At 44.0% G+C, this 24090-nt stretch overlaps 1 protein-coding gene across 1 annotated transcript in view; it reads left to right on the forward strand.

Moving 5' to 3' along the window:
- Nucleotides 1-24090, forward strand: part of LOC121578022 (tensin-2-like) — a 97438-nt gene that overhangs the window by 57095 nt on the left and 16253 nt on the right. Inside the window, exons 6-14 of the mRNA XM_045223757.1 lie at nt 3650-3833; nt 4872-4922; nt 8372-8494; nt 8605-8669; nt 8741-8824; nt 8966-9081; nt 9782-9842; nt 10316-10391; nt 10726-10855. Of these exons, the coding sequence (XP_045079692.1) occupies nt 3650-3833; nt 4872-4922; nt 8372-8494; nt 8605-8669; nt 8741-8824; nt 8966-9081; nt 9782-9842; nt 10316-10391; nt 10726-10855 (890 nt within the window). The remainder of the gene's footprint in view (nt 1-3649; nt 3834-4871; nt 4923-8371; nt 8495-8604; nt 8670-8740; nt 8825-8965; nt 9082-9781; nt 9843-10315; nt 10392-10725; nt 10856-24090) is intronic.

The raw sequence follows: 24090 nt of genomic DNA on the forward strand, positions 1-24090 counted from the left end.
CATGAAACATGGAACCAACACTTTACATGTTGCCTTTATATTTTTGTTCAGTGAAGGACTTGTTCTCTTTCTACTTAGTAGTGAAGGACTTGGGACGGGATTCAATCAGTTGCACATAGTGTATTCAGGAGTGTGAGTGCGGAGTGATTAGATTTATTAGGATCCCCATTAGCTGATGCCAGTGGCGACAGCTAGTCTTACTGAGGTCCGACAAATAACAAAAAATACATTACAGACAAAATACTTTAAAATGTGCATCTATCAGTTACACATACATCAGTACATACACACAACATGTACATGGGGGAGAGGCGTTGTGCCATGAGGTGTTGCTTTATTTGTTTTTTGAAACCAGGTTTGCTGTTCACTTGCGCTATATAAGATGGAAGGGAGTTCAATGCACTCATGGCTCTGTATAATACTGTACGTTTCCTTGAATTTGTTCTGGACCTGGGGACTGTGAAAAGACCCCTGGTGGCATGTCTGGTGGGTAAGTGTGTGTCAGTGCTGTGTGTAAGTTGACTATGCAAACAATTTGGAATTTCCAACACATTAATGTTTCTTATAAAAAACAAGAAGTGACACAGTCAGTCTTTCCTCAACTCTTAGCCAAGAGACTGGCATGCATAGTATTAATGTTAGCCCTGTGATTACAATGAAGAGCAAGACGTGCCGCTCTGTTCTGGGCCAGCTGCAGCATAACTAGGTCTTTCTTTGCAGCACTTGACCATATGACTGGACAATAATCAATATAAGATCAAACTAGAGCCTGCAGGACTTGCTTTGTAGAGTGTGATGTCAAAAAAGCAGAGCATCTTTTTATTACGGACAGACCTCTCCCCATCTTTATTACCATTGAATCTATATGTTTTGACCATGACAGTTTACAATCTAAGGTAACACCAAGTCATTTAACAGCCACACCATTCATTGCCAGATTCAGCTGAGCTCTAGAATTTAGGGAATGATTTGTACCAAATGCAATGCTCTTAGTTTTAGAGATGTTCAGGACCAGTTTATTACTGGCCATCCATTCCAAAACAGACTGCAACTCTTTGGTACGGGTTTCAGTGACTTCATTAGCTGTGGTTGCTGATGCGTATATGGTTGAATCATCAGCATACATGGACACACATGCTTTGTTTAATGAGAGTGGCAGGTCATTGGTAAAAATAGAAAAGAGTAGAGGGCCTTAAGAGCTGCCCTGCGGTACACCACACTTGACAGGTTTGACATTAGAGAGCTTCCATTAAATAAAACCCTCTGAGTTCTATTAGATAGAAAGCTCTGAATCCATGATATGGCAGAGGTTGAAAAGCCATAACTAGGGCTGTGGCGGTCACGAAATTTCGTCAGCCGGTGATTGTCAAGCAAATAACTGTCGGTCTCACGGTAATTTACTGTTAATTAACATAGCCTACAAGCGACTGATGCTGACCTTTGCAACATCTACATTTTAAAAAGTGAAATAAATCCATGTAATATAACCTACACCTTCACAATAAATCCATTATTTATTTTAGACAGGTCTAAAGAAGCATGATATGAAGAAAATGTAGTCTATTTCAGAAGAACAGAATAGCATACTCTGAGTTGTCCTTATGTTAGGTCCTGATCTGGCTATGCCAAATGGCTGTGGGCTACGCTAGTTCATTTAGCAGACAAGATTTGCTTAGAATTCCATGTCATTATTTTATATTATTTTATAGTATGAAGAATACAATTGAAGAAAGCTGAATAAAATAGAAAGGATATTTTCTCCAAACGATTTGAGGAAGTGCGCACATGCGGCTATTCTGTGTTGAGCGGTTAACAAATAAGTAGGTATTCCTATATGCTTAATTTAGAGTTATTAATGTAACTTTAGTTGTTCTACAAACGTTGGGCTATATGTTTTGATTGTTAATACTTTGTAACTCTGTGTGATGCAACTCTAATGATGATTTGAAAAAAGTCACTTGAAAGGCATGAGCTCTGCTTTGTTTTTTGCGCAGGCTGTACACACTCCGCTTTGTGTGGCCATAATGCACCCTAAATAAATCCATGCCTTTTGCGGCCAGTGGCTGTTATGCCCTTCTTGCTGAGTGCTGCACGCTCCATCATGTGATCGGGTCTTTCTCACAGGCTACAAGTGAAGACAGACACAACGGGGACGCAACTGCGCATGTCCTTATCCAATTCCGAGGTGCATATTGAAGATATTGGAAGAACTGTCCACATTTACTTTTCGTCAGCCAACAAGATGAGTAGGCCTAACGAACAGCAAAAGCACTAACCTATGTCAATCTACTATCCCCATAGGTCAACCTATTCTATTCTGTGCGAGAAATAAATATTCCAAACATAGTCTGAGACAGTTGTGGGATGCGATAGATCCAAAATTAATACAACCACTAGCATCAAAAAACCTTTTTTACGCAATGTGGCTGACGCAACAGATCAGAACGTTTAGCTTAAAATGTTGATAAACTATTAAGCTATTTCTTCACATTACAAGTGCAGCAATGCACACATGGTAGTAGGCTATAAGCACAAATGTTCAATTAGCGGAAAACACCATTAGCAAAAGTGACCGCAAATGCAATCATGCATGGAATGCTTTTATTGTAAATGTGCATTTTTATGGTGAAAATTATCTTCCCCAAACATGAACCTCACACACTGCTTATGTATGCCAGTTAGGCTCTACACTCCTTGTAAAGCGGATTAATGTGCTTAATTTTAAGAAGTTATTTGGCCACTTTAGTTGTGATACAAACCTTATTAAAACATATATGCCTATGGCCTAGGCTACATGGGGTGTGCATTGATGTCAGAGTGATTAGAGGGACAGTAGAGTGCTGAGTACCAGGCAGTTAGCAAGTTTGGTAGGCTACTAATGACCATCAGCAGCATCAGAGCTTGGAGAAGCCTAATTACCATGACTAAGCGGTCACGTGGAATTTCACTGCCTAATACGGTCACCGCAACAGCCCTAGCCATAACACATACGTTTTCTCAACAACAAGTTATGGTCAATAATATCAAAGGCTGCACTGAAATCTAACAGTACAGCTCCCACAATCTTCTTATTATCAGTTTATTTTGTGTCAGTGCAGTACATGTTGAGTGCCCTTCTCTATAAGCATGCTGAAAGTCTGTAGTTAATTTGTTTACAAAGACTTTCCTCTAGGCTCAGATTAAAGATAGGAGTGGCTTTAGAGTCAGCTACCATCCTCAGTAGCTTTCCATCTAGGTTGTCAATGCCAGGAGGTTTGTCTTTATTGATCAATAACAATCATTGTTCCACCTCTCCCACACTAACTTTACAAAATTCTAACTTACATTGCTTTTCTTTCATTATTCGTTTTTTTATGCATGAGTACAATGGCTCACTGTTAGTTGTTGGCATTTCCTGCCTAAATTTGCCCACTTTGCCAATTAAGTAATCAAGACCTGGTCAGATGAAAAATGCAAAGTGATTGTTTTGTTTTTATGGTTTCACAGGAAGAAATCTGAATTTTTGAGTGGGTGGTGAAGGAGAAATTAAGAGAGACAGCAGATGATGGAAGAGAGTGATAGAGTAATTGACCCTCCTTCTCTCTCTTTCACTATCCCCCTCCTCTCTCCCTCTTCCTCCTTCCCCCCCTCTCTCTCTCTTCTCCTCCAGGAGTAAGAGTGTGGATCGTGTGATGGAGAGAGTGATGGCGAGGCACTATGACTTTGACCTCACCTACATCACTGAGCGGATCATCTCTGTCTTCTTTCTGCCCCACTTGGAAGAACAACGTTACCGTGGTAACCTACAGGAAGTGGCTGCTATGCTCAAGTCCAAACACCAAGATAAGTTCCTGGTGAGTTAGGGGGGAAAGGACTACTGTATTTGGAAAAAAGCAATTCACACATCCAAAATGTGAACTAGGTTGTGTTCATTAGGCATCAAAGGCAACTAAGCAGACTGAAACAGGGAGGGAGGGACTACGCTCGTTTAAATGTTCTTGCAAATCGTTTTCAAACTTTTGCGTGCACTAATGAACATGACCCTGGTGCTGGGAACATCAGTCGATACATATGTATAAAAAGAAGCCCACATACCATATTGCCACTCCCCAAAGTTAATTTATTGTCTTATCATCCCACCCTGAGAGGACTGGTGTGGGTGCAGGCTTTTGCTCCCGCCAAGCAGTAACACTCCTAATTAAATGTATCAACTAATCATTGTCCCAAATTAAGGCTTTGATTTTTGGAACGGGGCATTTTACTACTCAGCTGAAGCAAAAGTCTGCACCCACAACGGCCTTTACAAAGTAAGGTTTCCCACTTCTGTCTATATGGAGATCAAATGGACATTTAAACTGAATAAATGTATTGAATTATCCATTTTGATCACACATTATACTCACAAAATGCAATGAAAAGGAGATCATACTTAATTTGAAACAGATTTTAAGTTCCAACTTAAACTTTTATAACACCAAAAACAAAGGTGTGTTTGTTTGTTGTTTGTTTGTTTACTTGTTCTGGCAGAAATGTAATGATCTGTGAACAACAGTGTTTTGTATCGTAACCTGCGAACAATTGTGAACCATTGAGGTAGCGCCATCTTCTTCCATTACTCTTTTATATAGCAAGTGACCAATACTCATGCTTACATTCCGTTTGGGTATTAACTATGTTACTGTGTGGTGTTATAAAGAAGCAATACAAACAGTATATTGTTCTTTTTAAACAAACGCTAATTGTTTTGTTTCCTCCAATCACTTACGTGATGTGCATTTTTGCCACACAACTTGCAGTCAACGTTGAGGCAATGTTGTGTGGTGGTTGTGTGCTTGCTGGGTATGACATTGTTGATTTCCTATTATTTTTGTCTCAACGTCTGCCTCTACCAGCTCTTAAACCTGTCTGAGAAGCGTCATGACATCACACGACTCAACCCCAAGGTAGGACGACTACATAGACACTAGGTCTGACCCCATTTTGTCGACTGTTTGGTCGATAGGCTGTTGGTCGGCCGAGACTATATATATATATTTTATTTATTTATTTTTATGGCTCATGAGACACCTGTCTGATTCACGCCCCTGGGATGGCACACCAGTATCACCAGTAGTACATTTACCTTTAATTCCCATAATTTATCATCTACAATATTTGTTTGGTTACGGTAATTTATGTTAATGCATTCAATATAATATTATTATTACAGTATTTCACCGTTCTCATTGTCAGAATGGACACGTTGTTTGCGGACCGCACTTGTGAGGAACACGTTTTGGTTTATTTCATTCCATTTACGAGTTGTCAATTTATTAATTGTCTTTTATTTGTAGCGCTCCTGTCAATGTTCAGTAAGGACATGCACCTGATTATGCATTGGAGTAGGCCTAGGCCTGCGTGCAAATGTAGGCCTATAAATGTGGCCATTTGCAGAGCTGATAGTATTTCTGATTGTCTTAACTTACCACCACTGTGGAGCTTCTCAAATATTATTTTTTCTTCACCTCAAATACAGTGAGGGAAAAAAGTATTTGATCCCCTGCTGATTTTGTACGTTTGCCCACTGACAAATAAATGATCAGTCTATAATTTTAATGGTAGGTTTATTTAAACAGTGAGAGACAGAATAACAACAAAAAAATCCAGAAAAACACATGTCAAAAATGTAATAAATTGATTTTAATTTTAATGAGGGAAATAAGTATTTGACCCCCTCTCAATCAGAAAGATTTCTGGCTCCCAGTTGTCTTTTATACAGGTAACGAGCTGAGATTAGGAGCACACTCTTAAAGGGAGTGCTCCTAATCTCAGTTTGTTACCTGTATAAAAGACACCGGTCCACAGAAGCAATCAATCAATCAGATTCCAAACTCTCCACCATGGCCAATACCAAAGAGCTCTCCAAGGATGTCAGGGACAAGATTGTAGACCTACACAAGGCTGGAATGGGCTACAAGACCATCGCCAAGCAGCTTGGTGAGAAGGTGACAACAGTTGGTGTGATTATTCGCAAAAGGAAGAAACACAAAATAACTGTCAATCTCCCTCGGCCTGGGGCTTCATGCAAGATCTCACCTTGTGGAGTTGCAATGATCATGAGAACGGTGAGGAATCAGCCCAGAACTACACGGGAGGATCTTGTCAATGATCTCAAGGCAGCTGGGACCGTAGTCACCAAGAAAACAATTGGTAACACACTACGCCGTGAAGGACTGAAATCCTGCAGCGCCCGCAAGGTCCCCCTGCTCAAGAAAGCACATATACAGGGCCGTCTGAAGTTTGCCAATGAACATCTGAATGATTCAGAGGAGAACTGGGTGAAAGTGTTGTGGTCAGATGAGACCATAATCGAACTCTTTGGCATCAACTCAACTCGCCGTGTTTGGAGGAGGAATGCTGCCTATGACCCCAAGAACACCATCCCCACCGTCAAACATGGAGGTGGAAACATTATGCTTTGCGGGTGTTTTTTTTCTGCTAAGGGGAAAGGACAACTTCACCGCATCAAAGGGACGATGGACGGGGCCATGTACCGTCAAATCTTGGGTGAGAACCTCCTTCCCTTAGCCAGGGCATTGAAAATGGGTCGTGGATGGGTATTCCAGCATGACAATGACCCAAAACACACGGCCAAGACAACAAAGGAGTGGCTCAAGAAAAAGCACATTAAGGTCCTGGAGTGGCCTAGCCAGTCTCCAGACCTTAATCCCATAGAAAATCTGTGGAGGGAGCTGAAGGTTCGAGTTGCCAAACGTCAGCCTCGAAACCTTAATGACTTGGAGAAGATCTGCAAAGAGGAGTGGGACAAAATCCCTCCTGAGATGTGTGCAAACCTGGTGGCCAACTACAAGAAACGTCTGACCTCTGTGATTGCCAACAAGGGTTTTGCCACCAAGTACAAAGTCATGTTTTGCAGAAGGGTCGAATACTTATTTCCCTCATTAAAATGCAAATCAATTTATAACATTTTTGACATGCATTTTTCTGGATTTTGTTGTTGTTATTCTGTCTCTCAATGTTCAAATAAACCTACCATTAAAATTATAGACTGATCATGTCTTTGTCAGTGGGCAAACGTACAAAATCAGCAGGGGATCAAATAATTTTTTCCCTCACTGTAGCAAGTAAACAAAGTATGTTTTTACATCCATTGAGAATGACAATAGTTCCTCAACGTAGCCTATTTGAAAAATCTTTCCAGCTCTCTTTTGATAACGACTCAGCGTGAAAGGGGAAAAAATGTTTATGCTCGTATCTGGTGGAAACGTCATAAAATAGGCCTACCTGATTACTTCTTATCCCTTGCGCAAATAGCCTACAGCTTTGTCTGTCCGGAGCTCACTTGCTCAGGAAACTCTGAGTGCCCAGAATATTTTATACAATGTTGCAAGTTTGCTAGCATGAGCTTCAGGCCAGACCCAGGTTAATAGTTGAATCAATGTTTCAAGTTCCTTGCAGACAGGCCATGCATAACCAATGTAATTTATAGGATATTTATTTTTATCAGGATATTTTCTACATGCAGGCTGCAATGTTTTTATTTGTTGGCTTTATGTAGGCTATTTTTACATAGTTGCCAATGGCAATAGAAATTACTTTTAGAATTTTGATTAACCAAATGATAAAGATATTGAGATACTAATTAAATGAAACTGTTCCACGAAAATGTGCATATGAAAATCATAACTGGCACGCAGATCGGTCGAAATGGTGAGATAAATTGGCCCTCCAAATGGAAAAGGGTTGACAACCCCTGGGGTAGGCTATTACCTACCGGCAACTTCAAGAGCTTAATGGCAGAATCTGGTTATGCTATCTTGATCTCTGGCTCCCTATTCAGTCATTTGTGTGTCTATTTAATCACAGTGTGCTTAAAGCATCAGACAAGCTCAGTAGCCTAAATATAGTTTATTTTATTAAAACACATATAAAGGGAAAAATACAAATTGTACAATTTTGACCAATCGATTGGTCGAAAGAACAGACTACTCTAGGTCGACCAAGATTGTTTTTTTGTCGGGGACTGTCCTAATACACACACTCCAGAGTGCTACTAGTCCAGTCTACATGTGTGAATAAGTCGATAAATAATAGCCTGGTCCACATCTGTTTTTGCTGTCTTGCCAACTACTATGGTCATATTGTCATGCCAAACATGGAGTTGGCAAGACCGTAATAAATAATAATAATATGCCATTTAGCAGACGCTTTTATCCAAAGCGACTTACAGTCATGTGTGCATAAATTGTTCATATGGGTGGTCCCGGGGATCGAACCCACTACCCTGGCGTTACAAGCGCCATGCTCTACCAATTGAGCTACAGAGGACCACAGATCTGGGAGCAGGCTAACTAAATAGCCCTCAGAACCTAAAATGTTCTCTCATCTTCAGGTTGAAGACTTTGGTTGGCCCGACCTGCACGCCCCTCCACTGGATAAGATCTGTGCCATGTGTAAGGCCATGGAGACCTGGCTGACCTCTGACCCCAGCAACGTGGTTGTCCTGCACTGCAAGGTCAGGGAGGGTTTAGTGACTTGTTGTATTGTGTTGTGTTTTCTGTTCAAATATGTCCAGTTATCTTACATCTCTCTTTTCTTTTCTTTTTTCTTTTTTCTCTCTCACAGGGAAACACAGGGAAGACGGGGGTCATTGTGGGTGCCTACATGCATTACAGCAAGATCTCTGCAGGGTATGTGATGTGTGTGTGTGGGGCGGGGCGGGGGTAGCCTGTTTATTGATAGCCTGTTTGTGTGTGTGTAGGGCGGACCAGGCCCTGACCACTCTGGCCATGAGGAAGTTCTGTGAGGATAAAGTCTCCTCCTCGCTACAGCCCTCCCAGAACAGGCAAGAACATCTCCCCTCTCTCTCTCTCGCTCTCTCTCTCTTATGCCATGCAACTTTCCCGCATATTCCCCCCCATTTCTCCTCCCTCTTGTGTGTTTTACTCCTAATTCTATACCCCTCTCTCTCTCCTCTCCTCTCCAGGTATATGTACTACTTTGGGGGTCTGCTGTCGGGGGCGATCAAGATGAACAGCATTCCTCTATACCTTCACCAGGTCCTCATCCCCAGCCTGCCCAACTTCCAGGCAGCAGGGGGAGGTCAGTGTCCTACTGTACAATGTGATGTAGTACACTACACTGTCAAATCTAAGTTGTTTCAACTCGAAAATATAAATTACCACGATGCCTTATGGTTTTAATTGAAGTAAACTCAGTAAATCAATTTTATTTGAAAATGTAAGGTCAAATGTGTGTAGTAACTCTTCTTTTCAAGTTGAAACAACAGAAAATGTTGAGATGGAAATGAGTTGGAACGTATTAGTTTAGTACTGTTAGGAGTATCAGCATTCGTATTTTTAGTTTAGTACTGTTAGGAGTATCAACATTAGTATTTTTAGAATGATCAACTAGTATTTTTAGTTTAGTACTGTTAGGAATATCAACATCAGTATTTTTAGAATGATCAACTAGTATTTTTAGTTTAGTACTGTTAGGAGTATCAACATCAGTATTTTTAGAATGATCAACTAGTATTTTTAGTTTAGTACTGTTAGGAGTATCAACATTAGTATTTTTAGTTTAGTACTGTTAGGGGAATCAACATTAGTATTTTTTGTTTAGTACTGTTAGGAGTATCAACATTAGTATTTTTTTTAAATTATCAAGTATTTTTATTGAATTTCAAAACTTTGGGGGGATAGATTGCAACCCATTCTTTTTTAATGACATCACAACAACACCCTCTTTCTCCCCCTGCTGTCTCTCCTTCTTTCTCACACTTCTTTCCCTCTCTGTGCAGGTTACTATCCTTTCCTGAAGATCTACCAGTCTCTACAGCTGGTCTACACCTCAGGCATCTAGTGAGTTCATTTATGTTGTTAACGATTATTGTGGTGAATAATAGCATATGGTCTCTAGTGTGTTTTTCACTGTGTTCCCTTTCCACTTTCACACACGGTAGGTACTTGTGTACCTTTGTTGGGACTTGTTTATGCTGTTTATATGTGCTACTGTCTGTGTTTACATGTGTGCTGGTCTGAGTTTACTCCAACTGAACAGGGTTTACCTGTGTTTTACTATGTTGAGGTGTGTTTTGACTATGTTAGCATGTGTTTTGACTATGTTGAGGTGTGTTTTACTATGTTGAGGTGTGTTTTGACTATGTTAGCATGTGTTTTGACTATGTTAGCATGTGTTTTGACTATGTTAGCATGTGTTTTGACTATGTTAGCATGTGTTTTGACTATGTTAGCATGTGTTTTGACTATGTTGAGGTGTGTTTTACTATGTTGACGTGTGTTTTGACTATGTTTACGTCTGTCTGTATGCGTAGCGACCCCCAGGGCTCCAGGGCGAGGAAGCTGTGTGTGACGCTCGAGCCGGCGCTACTGTTGAAAGGGGACATCATGGTGAGAGAGCACTGTTAGACACAAAATGGATGCCCAGTGGCTAACTTTCACTCCTGTTAATCATAATCTACTATCTCCCATTTGACCTGTTCTCTTATTGGTTTATAGCCACAGAAGTAAACAAACTATCCTCCATTTTGCATTTGAATAAGAATGCAACTGATTGGAGCTTTTGTTGCCAATGTGGCGCAAAAATAAGTATTTACCCGCTCTCTCCCCCCACGCCGTTTCTGTCTCTCCCTCTCTCCCCCCACCCATCTCTGTCTCTCCCTCTCTCCCCTCTCTCTCTCTCCCTCTCTCTACCCCTTCCCTCTCCCTCTCTCTTTTTCTCCAGGTGAAGTGCTACCACCGGCGGCCGCGTGGCTCAGAGAGGGAGGCAGTGTTCAGGCTGCAGTTCCACACCTGTACAGTCCACGGAGCTCAGCTGTGGTTCGGCAAGGGAGAGCTGGACCTGGCCTGTGCAGGTACCTTACCAGGGGTGGGATAGAGTTAGAACGTCAGGGAGTTTAGGAATGAGGGAGAGGGAGGGGAGGAGGGAGAAGGGAATGATTGTGTTTCAGGACGAAGTCCAGTTGCTTATTATTGGAGGCAAGTACACACTCTCACTCGCTTGCACGCACACACACACACACACACACACACACAAATCTGACTTGGAGGCAAGACGCAAAACAATCTGACAAGAAGCAACCATTTTTATGATTAAATTATTTATGTATTTATTTTAAATAATATATTGATATACAAATAAAGAATGTATTAGCAAACCTATACCTACCAATATCCTAACTGATACCTCAGAGGCAGAGAGTAAGCTCATCGCCACTGCCAACTCCAACACCCCCAGAATGGCCTCGAGTTTCTCCCTCTCCTCATCAGAAAAGAGCCACTGCTCGTCAGAGCTCCCATGTTGCCTCTTCTGTGGAGGCTCCACTACCTCTTCCTCCTCATCAGTGTCCTCTGAGTCAGACCAGGCCTTTCTCTTCTGTGTCACTGGGTGTATGTGAGTCTCTCTCCATCTCAGCCCTCTGCATCAACTCCCTGTAGTAGAACACTTGAAGTTGGCAGAAGTACTTGTTAAAGCACTGGATGTTACACTGTAGCATGGACATGTATGTGAACATGTACACTACCGGTCAAAAGTTTTAGAACACCTACTCATTCAAGGGATTTTCCTATTTTCTACATTGTAGAATAATAGTGAATACATCAAAACAATGAAATAACACTTATGGAATCATGTAGGAACCAAAAAAGTGTTAAACAAATCAAAATATATGTTATATTTGAGATTCTTCAAATAGCCACCCTTTGCATTGATGACAGCTTTGCACACTCTTGGCATTCTTTCAACCAGCTTCATGAGGTAGTCACCTGGAATGCATTTCAATTAGCGGGTGTGCCTTGTTAAAAGTTAATTTGTGGAATTTATTTACTTCTTTATGCGTTTGAGCCAATCAGTTGTGTTGTGACAAGGTAGGGAGGGTATACAGAAGATAGCCCTATTTGGTAAAAGACCAAGTCCATATTATACAGTAACAATAACAGCTCAAATAAGCAAAGAGAAACGACAGTCCATCATTACTTTAAGACATGAAGGTCAGTCAATACGGAACATTTCAAGCACTTTGAAAGTTTCTTCAAGTTCAGTCTCAAAAACCATCAAGCGCTATGATGAAACTGGCTTTCATGAGGACCGCCACAGGAATGGAAGACCCAGAGTTACCTCTGCTGCAGAGGATAAGTTCATTAGAGTTACCAGCCTCAGAAATTGCAGCCCAAATAAATGCTTCACTGAGACACATGTCAACATCAACTGTTCAGAGGAGACTGTGTGAATCAGGCCTTCATGGTCAAATTGCTGCAAAGAAACCACTACTAAAGGAGACTTGCTTGGGCCAAGAAACACGAGCAATGGACATTAGACTGGTGGAAATGTGTCCTTTGGTCTGGAGTCCAAATTTGAGATTTTTCGTTCTAACTGCTGTGTCTTTGTGAGACGTGGTGTGAGTGAACGGATGATCTCCACATGTGTATTTCCCACCGTAAAGCATGGAGGAGGAGGTGTTATAGTGTGGCGGTGCTTTGCTGGTGACACTGTCTGTGATTTATTTAGAATTCAAGGGACACTTAACCAGCATGCCTACCACAGCATTCTGCAGCAATACGCCATCCCATCTGGTTTGGGCTTAGTGGGACTATCATTTGTTTTTCAACAGGACAATGACCCAACACACCTCCAGGCAGTGTAAAGGCTATTTTACCAAGAAGGAGAGTGATGGAGTGCTGCATCAGATGACCTGGCCTCCACAATCCCTCGACCTCAACCAAATTGCGATGGTTTGGGATGAGTCGGACCGCAGAGTGAAGGAAAAGCAGCCAACAAGTGCTCAGCATATGTGGGAACTCCTTCAAGACTGTTGGAAAAGCATTCCAGGTGAAGCTGGTTAAGGGAATGCCAAGAGTGTGCAAAGCTGTCATCAAGGCAAAGGATGGCTATTTGAAGAATCTCAAATATAAAATATATTTTGATTTGTTTAACACTTTTTTGGTTACTACATGATTCCATGTGTTATTTCATAGTTCTGATGTCTTCACTATTATTTTATAATTTCGAAAATAGTAAAAATAAAGAAAAACCCTTGAATGAGTAGGTGTTCTAAAACTTTTGACCGGTAGTGTATGTACCATAAATCCTGGTACTGTGGTGAAGTCCCTTACTGAGCTGGTGAAGTCAGGCTGAGGTGGTGAAGTCACTTACTGAGCTGGTGAAGTCAGGCTGAGGTGGTGAAGTCACTTACTGAGCTGGTGAAGTCAGGCTGAGGTGGTGAAGTCACTTACTGAGCTGGTGAAGTCCCTTACTGAGCTGGTGAAGTCAGGCTGAGGTGGTGAAGTCACTTACTGAGCTAGTGAAGTCAGGCTGAGGTGGTGAAGTCACTTACTGAGCTGGTGAAGTCAGGCTGAGGTGGTGAAGTCACTTACTGAGCTGGTGAAGTCAGGCTGAGATGGTGAAGTCCCTTACTGAGCTGCTGAAGTCAGGCTGAGGTGGTGAAGTCACTTACTGAGCTGGTGAAGTCAGGCTGAGGTGGTGAAGTCACTTACTGAGCTGGTGAAGTCAGGCTGTGGTGGTGAAGTCACTTACTGAGCTGGTGAAGTCAGGCTGAGGTGGTGAAGTCACTTACTGAGCTAGTGAAGTCAGGCTGAGGTGGTGAAGTCACTTACTGAGCTGGTGAAGTCAGGCTGAGGTGGTGAAGTCACTTACTGAGCTGGTGAAGTCAGGCTGGGGTGGTGAAGTCACTTACTGAGCTGGTGAAGTCCCTTACTGAGCTGGTGAAGTCAGGCTGAGGTGGTGAAGTCACTTACTGAGCTAGTGAAGTCAGGCTGAGGTGGTGAAGTCACTTACTGAGCTGGTGAAGTCAGGCTGAGGTGGTGAAGTCACTTACTGAGCTGGTGAAGTCAGGCTGAGATGGTGAAGTCCCTTACTGAGCTGCTGAAGTCAGGCTGAGGTGGTGAAGTCACTTACTGAGCTGGTGAAGTCAGGCTGAGGTGGTGAAGTCACTTACTGAGCTGGTGAAGTCAGGCTGAGGTGGTGAAGTCACTTACTGAGCTGGTGAAGTCAGGCTGAGGTGGTGAAGTCCCTTACTGAGCTGGTGAAGTCACTTACTGAGCTGGTGAAGTCAGGCTGAGGTGGTGAAGTAACTTACTGAGCTGGTGAAGTCAGGCTGAGGTGATGAAGTAACTTACTGAGCTGGTGAAGTCAGGCTGAGGTGGTGAAGTCACTTACTGAGCTGGTGAAGTAACTTACTGAGCTGGTGAAGTCAGGCTGAGGTGGTGAGTCACTTACTGAGCTGGTGAAGTCAGGCTGAGGTGGTGAAGTCACTTACTGCGCTAGTGAAGTCAGGCTGAGGTGGTGAAGTCACTTACTGAGCTGGTGAAGTCAGGCTGAGGTGGTGAAGTCACTTACTGAGCTGGTGAAGTCAGGCTGAGGTGGTGGAGTCCCTTACTGAGCTGGTGAAGTAACTTACTGAGCTGGTGAAGTCAGGCTGAGGTGATGAAGTCACTTACTGAGCTGGTGAAGTCAGGCTGAGGTGGTGAAGTCACTTACTGAGCTGGTGAAGTCACTTACTGAGCTGGTCAGGCTGAGGTGCACACCAGTCTACTTCCACTGCAGCAGAGACAGCCTGGACTGGACTCGGCGGGGGGCTGGGGCTAGGAGTGAGAGTGAGAGTGAGGGTCTGTAGGGCTGAGACCACCTCCTCAACATCTGAGGCAACAGGTGGGTTAATGGTCCCAAGGGGAAGCAAAATAGCCCCATAACATCAAAGATCCACCACCATATTTTACAGTAGGTATGGAGTTCTCTTCTGTCTTCTGTATTTATTTTCTTTTGGACGAGATGGGTCCCATTATGCCTGGCGAAAACCAAACACTGCATTCCAGAGTAAGAACATCATATCAAAGGTCAAGCATGGTGGTGGTGGTGTGATGGTTTGGGGATGCATTGCTGCCTCAGGACCTGGACGACTTGCCTTAATAGAAGGAACCATGAATTCTGCTCTGTATCAGAGAATTCTACAGGAGAATGTCAGACCATTGTGACGTCACGAGAGGCTACACAGCTTTCAGCGGGATTGTGTAGTCCACGTTGCAGCTAGTGGCCAACCCAGCAAAAAGTCCTTCCAAATGTCTCTCACGTATTTCCACAGGTGCATATATCCAAAGGTGAGTATTTCCCAAAGGTAAGTATCTCCAAATCCTTATATTCCTCCTGGAAGTGGACGTGCAGCACTCTTGTCCTCCAGAGAGCCCAGGTTGGAGACTGTCTCTTCCCTTCCCAAAACCTTCAGCTCATCAGCTCCTCATTTGTTTCAGCTGCGTGGGAAGATTGGCCATAGAGGGGTGGAGTTCCCGACCATACCAGCAGATGGAGCCATAGCTGTCTGGGTTTGCAGCCACCTCAGGGGGATGTAACGTCCCTCCAGGACACAGCCTCTCGTGACATCACACATCCCCCTCCTCGGGACCGACGTCCTCGTCGGGTAAAGGCAGCGAAGAAGGCATCACGCCGGGAGAGGGCGTCCGCATTGCCGTGGTGCTTGCCAGACTGCTCTCTCTTCAACTCCTCCAACTCTAGGACCAGGGACTCAGCCTCCTGTTGTCTCTCCTTGAGTTTCTTACTGAACGCATCAGCCTTGGTTTTAGCAGAGTTTAGCTTCTGTTGAGCAGCTTTCAGTTCCTTCTCTCTCTCTGCCTCCGCATTCTTCATCTTGTTCTCCAACACCTTGTACTTCTCCTCTGCCTTCTTCTGGACCTCCTTACTACTGCGCAGGGTCTCCTCACACTCCTCGATGGTCCTGCGCAGCCTCTCCAGCTCCTCCTGTTGCTTAGGAAGGAGCTCTGTTGGAGTTTAGCCTGGAGGATATCTAACTCTTCTGTCTTCATGTCTAACTGTTGCTTTAACAAACGATACCTCTCAGCGGTCCCCTTCAGACCAGACAGTTCTTTGTCCAGATTCTGTAGCTCCGTCTCTGTGTCGGTCTGGGCACCTGCCATCCCTATCAGAGCCCGGGCGGGAGTGAGTAACTCGGAGGATTGCACCGAGCCTTCCCAGGATGAGTCTTGCCTCTCCGTTTCCGAGGTACTCGGGTTATCCTCTCCTGAGACTCTCTCCAGAGTGGGTAAAAGGCTGGGCAGTCTCGTCCAATTAGGGACAGGGACGGGGAGGGAATCAACCACCCCCGCCGTCGTGTGTATGGTTCCCCGTGTGCTGGTCATTGTAAGTTCAGTAATGGGGTATTCTCTGGTGTCCCCATGGACACAGGAAACTGGGAGGACTTTCCCCGGGGTCAGACACGTTGGGCCCACCAAATCCTTACGCACCAGGGTGGCCCGGCTACCAGAATCCAGTAAGGCCTCCACATCATGGTGATTCACAGTTACCGGGCAGGTGGGGGGTCGATCTGGGCCGCCATCTACGACTCCCAAGAGCGAGGCAAAACGGTGTGTGGGTGCTGAGCTGGAGGACTCCGCAGTGGGCATAGGTTCATCGGCTGGTTTCCCACACTGCCAGGAGATATGTCCCATCTCCCCACACGGTAACACTGTCGAAGTTTCCCCCTCCTGGTGTACTCTTCTTGGACCCGCCTGGTTTCTGGCTCCCCCTGGAGCCGGGATAAGTCCTGACGTGGCTGGGTTCGAGACCTTGGGGTCCTTTGGACGGGTTCTTCCCATTTGTGGTGGGGCCGCACTCCTGGGGTCTTTTCGGGAAGCATTCAGCATCTCCGCTGTGGCCTGGTACTTTTCCACAGCTTCCACGGTCAGATCAGCCGTGGTCAAGGCCTGTTGACTGATGAACCGTTTTGCCTCATAAGGCAGGGCGCGTGAGGTAACGATCCACCACAACGGCCTCCACCACCGCCGCTGCTGTATTCCTCTGCGGATCCAGCCATTTCCTTGCGATTCGGACAAGTTCATGCATCTGCGCCCGAGGAGGTTGGTCTGGTTGGAAGGTCCAACTGTGAAAGCGCTGGGCCATACCAAACTTTGTGAGTCCATATCTGCTGAGGATCTCAGACTTCAGGGCATCATAGTCAGTAACCTGGTCAGGGCCCAGGTCCCGGACAGCATTCAGCGATTCCCCGGTTAGAAAGGGGGGCTAACAGACCAACCCACTGTTGCTTGGGCCAGGCTTCCCTAGTGGCCGTGGCCTCAAATGCATGCAGGTATGCCTCAATGTCATCGGTAGCTCCCATCTTAGATATAAAGTCACTTGCCTTTATTGGGCGGGTATTTTGGACCACCCTCTGTCTCTGCAACTGCAATTCCTCTGCCTTCAGAAGGTTGGCTTTCTTTTGCTCCTCCAAGAGAGCCACGTTTGCTTGCATCTGGGCTTGCTGGCCAGCAACAAGGGCTTTCAATATGTCCTCCATTTCAGTCGGGCGGGGAGCCTACGGCCAACTTGGAAAACTGGGTGATCAAACCTTCGGTATCCTCCTCTGACATGCACTATTAACGCTTGAGCGTGCCCGTATTCTCCACCATCTGTGACGTCACGAGAGGCTACACAGCTTTCAGCGGGATTGTGTAGTCCACGTTGCAGCTAGTGGCCAACCCAGCAAAAAGTCCTTCCAAATGTCTCTCACGTATTTCCACAGGTGCATATATCCAAAGGTGAGTATTTCCCAAAGGTAAGTATCTCCAAATCCTTATATTCCTCCTGGAAGTGGACGTGCAGCACTCTTGTCCTCCAGAGAGCCCAGGTTGGAGACTGTCTCTTCCCTTCCCAAAACCTTCAGCTCATCAGCTCCTCATTTGTTTCAGCTGCGTGGGAAGATTGGCCATAGAGGGGTGGAGTTCCCGACCATACCAGCAGATGGAGCCATAGCTGTCTGGGTTTGCAGCCACCTCAGGGGGATGTAACGTCCCTCCAGGACACAGCCTCTCGTGACATCACACCATCCATCTGTGAGCTGAAGCTGAAGCGCAGCTGGGTCATGCAGCAAGACAATGATCCAAAACACACAATCAAGTCTACATGAAAATAGCTAAAAAGCAACAAATTTGAAGTTTTGGAATGGCCTAGTCAAAGTCCAGACCTAATCCCAATTGAGATGTTGTGGCAGGACTTGAAACGAGCAGTTAATGCTTGAAAACCCACACGTCACTGAGTTAAAGCAGTTCTGCATGGAAGAGTGGGCCAAAATTCCTCCACAGCAACATGAGAGACTGATCAACAACTACAGGAAGCATTTGGTTGGAGTCATTGCAGCTAAAGGTGGCACAACCAGTTATTGAGTGTAAGGGGGCAATTACTTTTTCACACAGGGGAATTGGGTGTTGCATAACTTTGTTTATGAAATAAATGAAATAAAAATGTAATTGTTGTGTTATTTGTTCACTTATGTTCCCTTTATCTAATATTAGGTTTTGGTTGAAGATCTGATAACATTCAGTATCACAAATATGCAAAAGTAGAGAAAATTAGAAAGGGGGCAAATACTTTTTCATAGCACTGTATACAGAAATAACCCCATACCTACTGTAAAATATGGTGGTGGATCTTTGATGTTATGGGGTTATTTTGCTTCCACTTGTTCTGGGCCCTTGTTAAACCTGGTTGCCTCTGCCAGGAGGCTGAAACTTGGCTGCAAGTCAATCTTCTAGGAAGACAATAACCCCAATCACACACCAATATCCACAAAGAAATGGTTAATTGACCACAAAATCAATATTTTGCAATGGCCATCTCAGTCTCCGATAATTCTGACAATCATTTTGACACCTATCTTTTTGAGAAAAAAATGAATTGCTTGTTAAACACAATATTTTTCTCAGAGCAATTGTATTAGTATAAAATAATATAATTTCCCCCTTTCTTTTGCATACACTATAGCTTGGTATTTGTATTATTTATTTTATACAGTCTTTTTTGCTCATCTTTATCAAGGGTGCCAATAGTTTTGGTCATGACTGTATATGACATCGCCATCGTCCGCCTCCGCCTCCTCTGTCCACTATGTCCAAGGGGGCAGCTCCAAGGATGGTCTCCAAGGAAGATGCTGAATTCGGCACATTTAGGGAAAATCTCACATCTAGTCTTGGGGTTGTTGCCACCAAAACAGAATTCCAAACAAACATTGGCGCCTAGCAGACCAAACATTCTCAATTCTAAGGGTGAGTTGGTAAATTCACTCTGGCCATCTACTCCGATTTCAGAGCACTCTCGTCTGAGTGTGCCAGAGCGCAGAATAACTGAGGAATTTACGAACGTGCAACACCTTTTGAATATGACAGGTGTCAGTAAACATCTGCAAAAACACTTCAATTGTTGCAAGCAGCACAGTTACAGTCACCAATGGTCTAGAGAACATGAAAACAGCCTATCCTGCTCTACTAGGGCAAGTAAAATGGTCAGTGTTCTCTCATTTGTGTCTGGAAGTAGCTAGCACCCTACTAGTCCTCGGCCAGAGCATCCAGTGTGCTCTCTGAATGCTCTGAGAGTGAAACGCTCTGAATTTGCGAACGGACAATCTGACAACACTCTGAATTTATGAACACCAAGAATGCTCTCCAGAGTGAATTTACGAACACACCCTAAAATTCTATAAAATGTCCTATGTTTGATTGTGATATCATCATATTCAAATGTAATTGTATTAGTTTGAATCAAAATTGCTTTGACAATAAAATAGAACAGGTATGGGCTGTTTCAAATCAAATTAGAAGGGCTTGAGCTGCTATCTTCATTTATGATGCGTTTATATTCTAATGTCAATTTTCTAAAAATGTAGACTCACCATTACAATGAAATAGAAGGATATTAGGCTCCCCATTAGCTGTTGCTCATGCAGCAGCTACTCTTCCTGGGGTCCACATAAAACGTAAAATACATGACAGAGTACAGAACAAACAAGAACAACATAAGATAATATTACATTAAATAATTTGTTTAAAATAAGATAGTCATATTGTCAAGACACCAAGGGACAACAAAAATACTCTTTACACACTATTCCTATACAGTGCATTCAGAAAGTATTCACACCCCTTGACTTTTTCAACATTTTGTTGCGTTACAGTCTGAATTTTTGTCACTGGCCTACACACAATACCACATAATGTCAAAGTGGAATTATGTTTTTTGACATTTTTACAAATTAATAAAAAATGAAAAGCTGAAATGTCTTTAGTCAATAAGTATTCAACCCCTTTGTTATGGCAATCCTAAATAAGTTCAGGAGTAAAAATGTGCTTAACAAGTCACATAATAAGTTGCATGGACTCACTCTGTGTACAATAATAGTGTTTAACATGATTTTTGAATGACTACCTCATCTCTGTACCCCACACATACAATTATCTGTAAGGTCCCTTAGTCGAGCAGTGAATTTCAAACACAGATTCAACCACAAAGACCAGGGAGGTTTTCCAATGCCTCGCAAAGAAGGGCACCTATTGTAGATGGGTAAAAATAAAACAACCTGACATTGAATATATATTTGAGCATGGTGAAGTTATTAATTACACTTTAGATGGTGTATCAATACACCCAGTCACTACAAAGATACAGACGTCCTTCCAAACTCAGAAAACCGCTTAGGGATTTCACCATGAGACTTTAAAACAGTTACAGAGTTGAATGGCTGTGATAGGAGAAAACTGAGGATGGATCAACAACATTGTATTTAATCCATAATACTAACCAAATTGACAGAGTGAAAAGAAGGAAGCTTGTACAGAATAAAAATATTCCAAAACATGCATCCTGTTTGCAACAAGGCACTAAAGTACTACTGCAAAGAATTTGGCAAAGCAATTCACTTTTTGTCCTGAATACAAAGTGTTATGTTTGGGGCAAATCCAATACAACACATTACCGAGTACCACTCTCCATATTGTCAAGCATAGTGATAGCTGCATCATGTTATGGGTATGCTTGTAATAATTAAGGACTGGGGAGTTTTTCAGGATAAAAAAGAAACGGAATTGAGCTAAGCACAGGCAAAATCCTAGAGAAAACCTGGTTCAGTCTGCTTTCCACCTGACACTGGGAGATGAATTCACCTTTCAGCAGGACAATAACCTAAAACACAAGGCCAAATCTACAATGGAGTTGCTTACCAAGAAGACAATGAATGTTCCCCAGTGGCTGAGTTAGAGTTTTGACTTAAATCTACTTGAAAATCTACTTGTGGAATAAGTCAAGTGGTATGAATACTTTCTGAAGGCACTGTACACATACATATTATTATACAATGTAAAATATAATGTTAAATAATGTAAAACCAGTCCTGAATGATTTTAACATTGGTGGCACAATAGAAATTCACATGGTTTCATAGAACACCTGCAAATGTTCTGATATACAGAAAAATCATAAACTACCCCACTAAAATTACAATTTTTGTTACCATACAATAGGGTTTTCTATAGGGATATGGAGAGACAATAGAGAAATGAGTTGCTATAGCTATGTTCATTTCTATGAAGAGAGATAGACTATTCAGTGAAACTCATGCCACCTGTTTTTCAAAGCATGCCCTGCTTTCAAGTTACTATGTTTAGATAAACATCAAGAGTATGTATGCAAAACACAAGACTATCCTGACACATATTGTTCATCCCAACACTAATCAAATATCTACAAATATGTCTTTAAATCAGTTTCCTTGAAATGGTTCAATTCACTCTGTCTACCTCAAAATAATTCAAGAGCTCGACTAAGCCACGCTAATGCACAAAGTTTCTGAACCAAATGGAAAATGACAAGTGGATAAAGGTTTAAGGTAAAGGGTAAACCATGCTACTCCAGACAGTGCACTTAAAATGTAAATAAAATATACATAAGATACACACGTGAAATATACACACAGATGCATATATTTCACCGCATGTATATGTATGACGTATACTGAGTGTACAAAACATTAAGATCACCGTCCTAATATTGAGCTGCACCCCCTTTTGCCCTCAGAACAGCCTCAATTCGTCGGAGCATGGACTCTACAAGGTGTCGAAGCGTTCCACAGTGTTGCTGGCCCATGTTGACTCCAATGCATCTCACAGTTGTGTCAAGTTGGCTGGATGTCCTTTGGGTGGTGGACCATTCTTGATACACATAGGAAACTGCGTTGCAGTTGCAGTTCACCTACTACCATACCCTGTTCAAATGCACTTAAAATCTTTGGTCTTGCCCATTCACCCTCTGAATGGCAAACATACACAATCCAGGCTTAAAAATCCTTCTTTAACCTGTCTCCTCCCCTTCATCTATACTGATCGAAGTAGATGTAACAAGTGACATCAATAAGGGATCATAGCTTTCACCTGGATTCACCTGGTCAGTATATGTCATGGAAAGACCAGGTGTTCATAATGTTTTGTACACTCAGTGTATTTATAACATACTTAAATTAAAATATACATGAAATATACTGTGTATAAGATACACACACATTACATATTTCATGTGTGTATCTTATACAGCATATGTAATGCATATTTGATGAGAGAGAGAGAGAGGGAGAGAGAGAGATTTATAAAATGTCTTGTTTGGATGCTGATTGGTTGATATGTGGAACAACTCCCGCAAAATGCCATTAAAAAAAGATTTTGTATGCAAAAATATAATTCATATAATATAATATAATATAATATGCCATTTAGCAGACGCTTTTATCCAAAGCGACTTACAGTCATGCGTGCATACATTTTTGTGTATGGGTGGTCCCGGGGATCGAACCCACTACCCTGGCGTTACAAGCGCCGTGCTCTACCAGCTGAGCTACAGAGGACCCCCCTGGCTCTGGGGACTATTAAATGTTGAGCCAGGGTGTGGATTTTCTATTGTTTAGTTTTCTAGGTTTGTGTTCTAGTTCATGTATATCTATGTTGGCCAGGGTGGTTCCCAATCAGAGGCAGCTGTAGCTTGTTGTCTCTGATTGGGGACAATACTTAGGCAGCCTGTTTGGCACTGTTATTTTGTGGGATCTTGTTCCGGAAGGTTTGTGTTCAACCCAGGACTTCACGTATCGTTTGGTTTGTTGTTTTTTGTTCGTGTGTGTTAAGTACGTTAATTAAATAAAATGTACGCTTACCACGCTGCGCCTTGGTCCGCTTCATCATGTAACGATCGTGACAGAAGATCCCACCTCGACTGGATCAAGCAGCGTGACGAGGAGAGAGGATGGACTTGGGAGGAGATGAGTGAGAGTCTGGCAAGAGGGATGGAGGCCATGAGCACGGGGGAGAGACAAGCCCAAAACATTTTTAGGGGGGGGCTCACGCCGTGGACGACGAGGCAGCAGGAGGCCGCGATAGAGTGGTTCAGCCGGTTAGCAGAGGAGGCCGCCAGATTAAGGGGGTCATTGGTCACGAGGGAGAAGGAGAGTGTAGAGGCACGGCGAGAGGAACTGAGTAGGCAGCAGAGGGAGCGGAGGTTTATGAGGAAACCCAGTCCCGCTCCTCGCACCAAGCAAGTGGTGTGTGTCACCAGTCCGGTCCGGCCCGTTCCTGATTCCCGCACAAGGCCAGTGGTGTGTGTTCCCAGTACGGTCAGGCCCGTTCCTGCTCCCCGCACTAAGCCTGTGGTGCGCGTCGCCAGCCCGGTCCGGCCCGTTCCTGCTCCCCGCACCAAGCCAGTGGTGCACGTCGCCAGCCCGGTCCGGCCTGTTCCTGCTCCCCGCACCAAGCCAATGGTGCGCGTCGCCAGCCCGGTCCGGCCTGTTCCTGCTCCCCGCACCAAGACAATGGTGCGCGTCGTCAGCCCGGTCCGGCCTGTTCCTGCTTCCCGCACCAAGCCAGTGGTGCGCGTTGTCAGCCCGGTCCGGTCCGTTCCTGCTCTCCGCACCAAGCCAGTGGTGCGCGTCGTCAGCCCGGTTCGGCCCGTTCCTGCTCCCCGCACCAAGCCAGTGGTGCGCGTCGTCAGCCCGGTCCGGCCCGTTCCTGCTCCCCGCACCAAGCCAATGGTACGCATTGTCAGCCCGGTCCGGCCCGTACCTGCTCCCCGCACCAAGCCAGTGGTGCGCGTCGTCAGTCCGGCACGATCCGTGCCTGTTCCACCGGTGCCTGGTCCGGCACCGGTCAGCTGCTCCGCGCCGGAGCCAGAGCAATCCGCTCCACCGGTGTTCAGTCCAGCTCCGGCCAGCGGGTCCAGACCAGGGGCGCTACGGGGGGGTAGAGATAGAGGGGTGGTCACGCC

Source organism: Coregonus clupeaformis, chromosome 12, assembly GCF_020615455.1.
Source record: "Coregonus clupeaformis isolate EN_2021a chromosome 12, ASM2061545v1, whole genome shotgun sequence".
Classification (NCBI taxonomy): domain Eukaryota; kingdom Metazoa; phylum Chordata; class Actinopteri; order Salmoniformes; family Salmonidae; genus Coregonus; species Coregonus clupeaformis.